Source organism: Apaloderma vittatum, unplaced genomic scaffold, assembly GCF_000703405.1.
Source record: "Apaloderma vittatum isolate BGI_N311 unplaced genomic scaffold, ASM70340v1 scaffold34047, whole genome shotgun sequence".
Lineage (NCBI taxonomy): Eukaryota > Metazoa > Chordata > Aves > Trogoniformes > Trogonidae > Apaloderma > Apaloderma vittatum.
The window spans coordinates 1,943-3,292 of record NW_009728473.1 but is presented as its reverse complement, the minus strand read 5'-3'; the positions used below and the strand labels follow the sequence as shown (position 1 = coordinate 3,292).

General features: G+C 54.0%; 1 protein-coding gene across 1 annotated transcript in view; it reads right to left on the bottom strand.

The window, feature by feature from the left end:
* The window catches only part of TMEM221 (transmembrane protein 221), a gene marked incomplete at its 5' end in the record, with an annotated part of 856 nt that extends 475 nt beyond the window's left edge, over positions 1-381 (bottom strand). Inside the window, 3 exon segments of the mRNA XM_009874091.1 lie at positions 2-39; positions 306-353; positions 356-381. Of these exon segments, the coding sequence (XP_009872393.1) occupies positions 2-39; positions 306-353; positions 356-381 (112 nt within the window).
* Positions 382-1,350: the final 969 nt, after the last annotated feature.

The window sequence follows — 1,350 nt, the reverse complement described above, 5'->3', positions numbered from 1 at the left end:
CCTCCAGGTCAAACAGCAGCAGCATGTAGATGGCGAGAGCTGGAAGGAAAGGAGAACATCTTGAGGAAGCAGAAAGACTAAAGCGATGCGTTCGACCCGCAAGATTCAGGTCCTGTGAGGGCTGGTCATAGAGAACAGAAAGTTCACACTACGAGAATGAGCTGGCAAAGCCATTTGCAAAACAAACCCGACGCTGAAGCTGAAACAGCAGCTCACGAGCGCTTGGCAGCCCGTGCAGGGCATGTGATCTGGGCTCAAAGTGCACGGTCCCTGCTGGGTTGTGCTGGTGGGACACGAGCACTTGCCTGTTAGGTAGACGGAGACCCCGCAGCAGAACAAGCCGATGGCTTTTTGCGGCTGTCCAAAAGGAACCAGTCTGCCCTGCAAAACGGGTGAGAAAAATACAGGTTTGTGTAATCTCCCAGCACAGGAGAAAGGCTCATGCTCTGGCCCCTTCCGAGAAACTGAAATGCTGTGTTCACGTGGAGGAGAGGCTCGGAGCCAGGTCGCAAACCCAAGGAGCTCTGCTGAGCTGGGCTTTGCTCCAGGCTGCAGAGCTCTAGACTTGGTTCCTCTCGCTCTAGAACGGAAGATTTTGAGATCACTTGAAACTTCAAACTTTTCCTGCCTGTCTCCTGTGCTTCATTAACCAGATGGGGCAGGGGCTCAGGAGAGACAAATGGCTGTGGCAGGTTTTTGCAGGTGATTTGCCCCTATTCAGCAAACCCTGGAGAGTGAGCAAGGAACAAAACTGGTGTGTCAAGCCCATCTCCTCCTTAAAGAATGACAAGTTAAGTTGAATTAAGCAAGGCCAACTTTTCACCCTTGGGGATTGGATTTCTGTGCTCAGCTCAGATTGCAGACCTTTTGTCTGGAAGGGGCTTAGTACTTGAATTGTGCTGAAAACACGTGAAAAGACCAGCGAGGCCTTTGTTTCCCACTCAGCACCAACCTCTGCGCCTGCTGCCGGCATTTTCCACCAGCACGCTCTGCTGAGCCACCGATAGCTCTGCTTGGGTGTTTTTGGAGCCAGACTGACCTGACAAACCTCGGTCCTCGCTGGGCTTTGGAGGCTGCTGTCACCAGAGGATGCCTTTGCTAATTGGGAGAGCGGGATGTGGTTGTTAGGGGATGCAGCGTAGTGTGGCCGGGGTGGAGGTTGGCAGACGGGTGCCAGGCAGCTTGGAGGGTTGGAAATGGGAGGGCTCAGAATGATGCTGGCAGGACTGTGATGTTGAGAAGGCACAAACAGTCCCTTGAAACAACAGAGGGCTGTGCCAGGGCATCGCTGGTCCCGCTGGCCACCTTCAGAAGTCCCCAGGAGCTGGTTGGAAACGTGCCCTGGCTTGG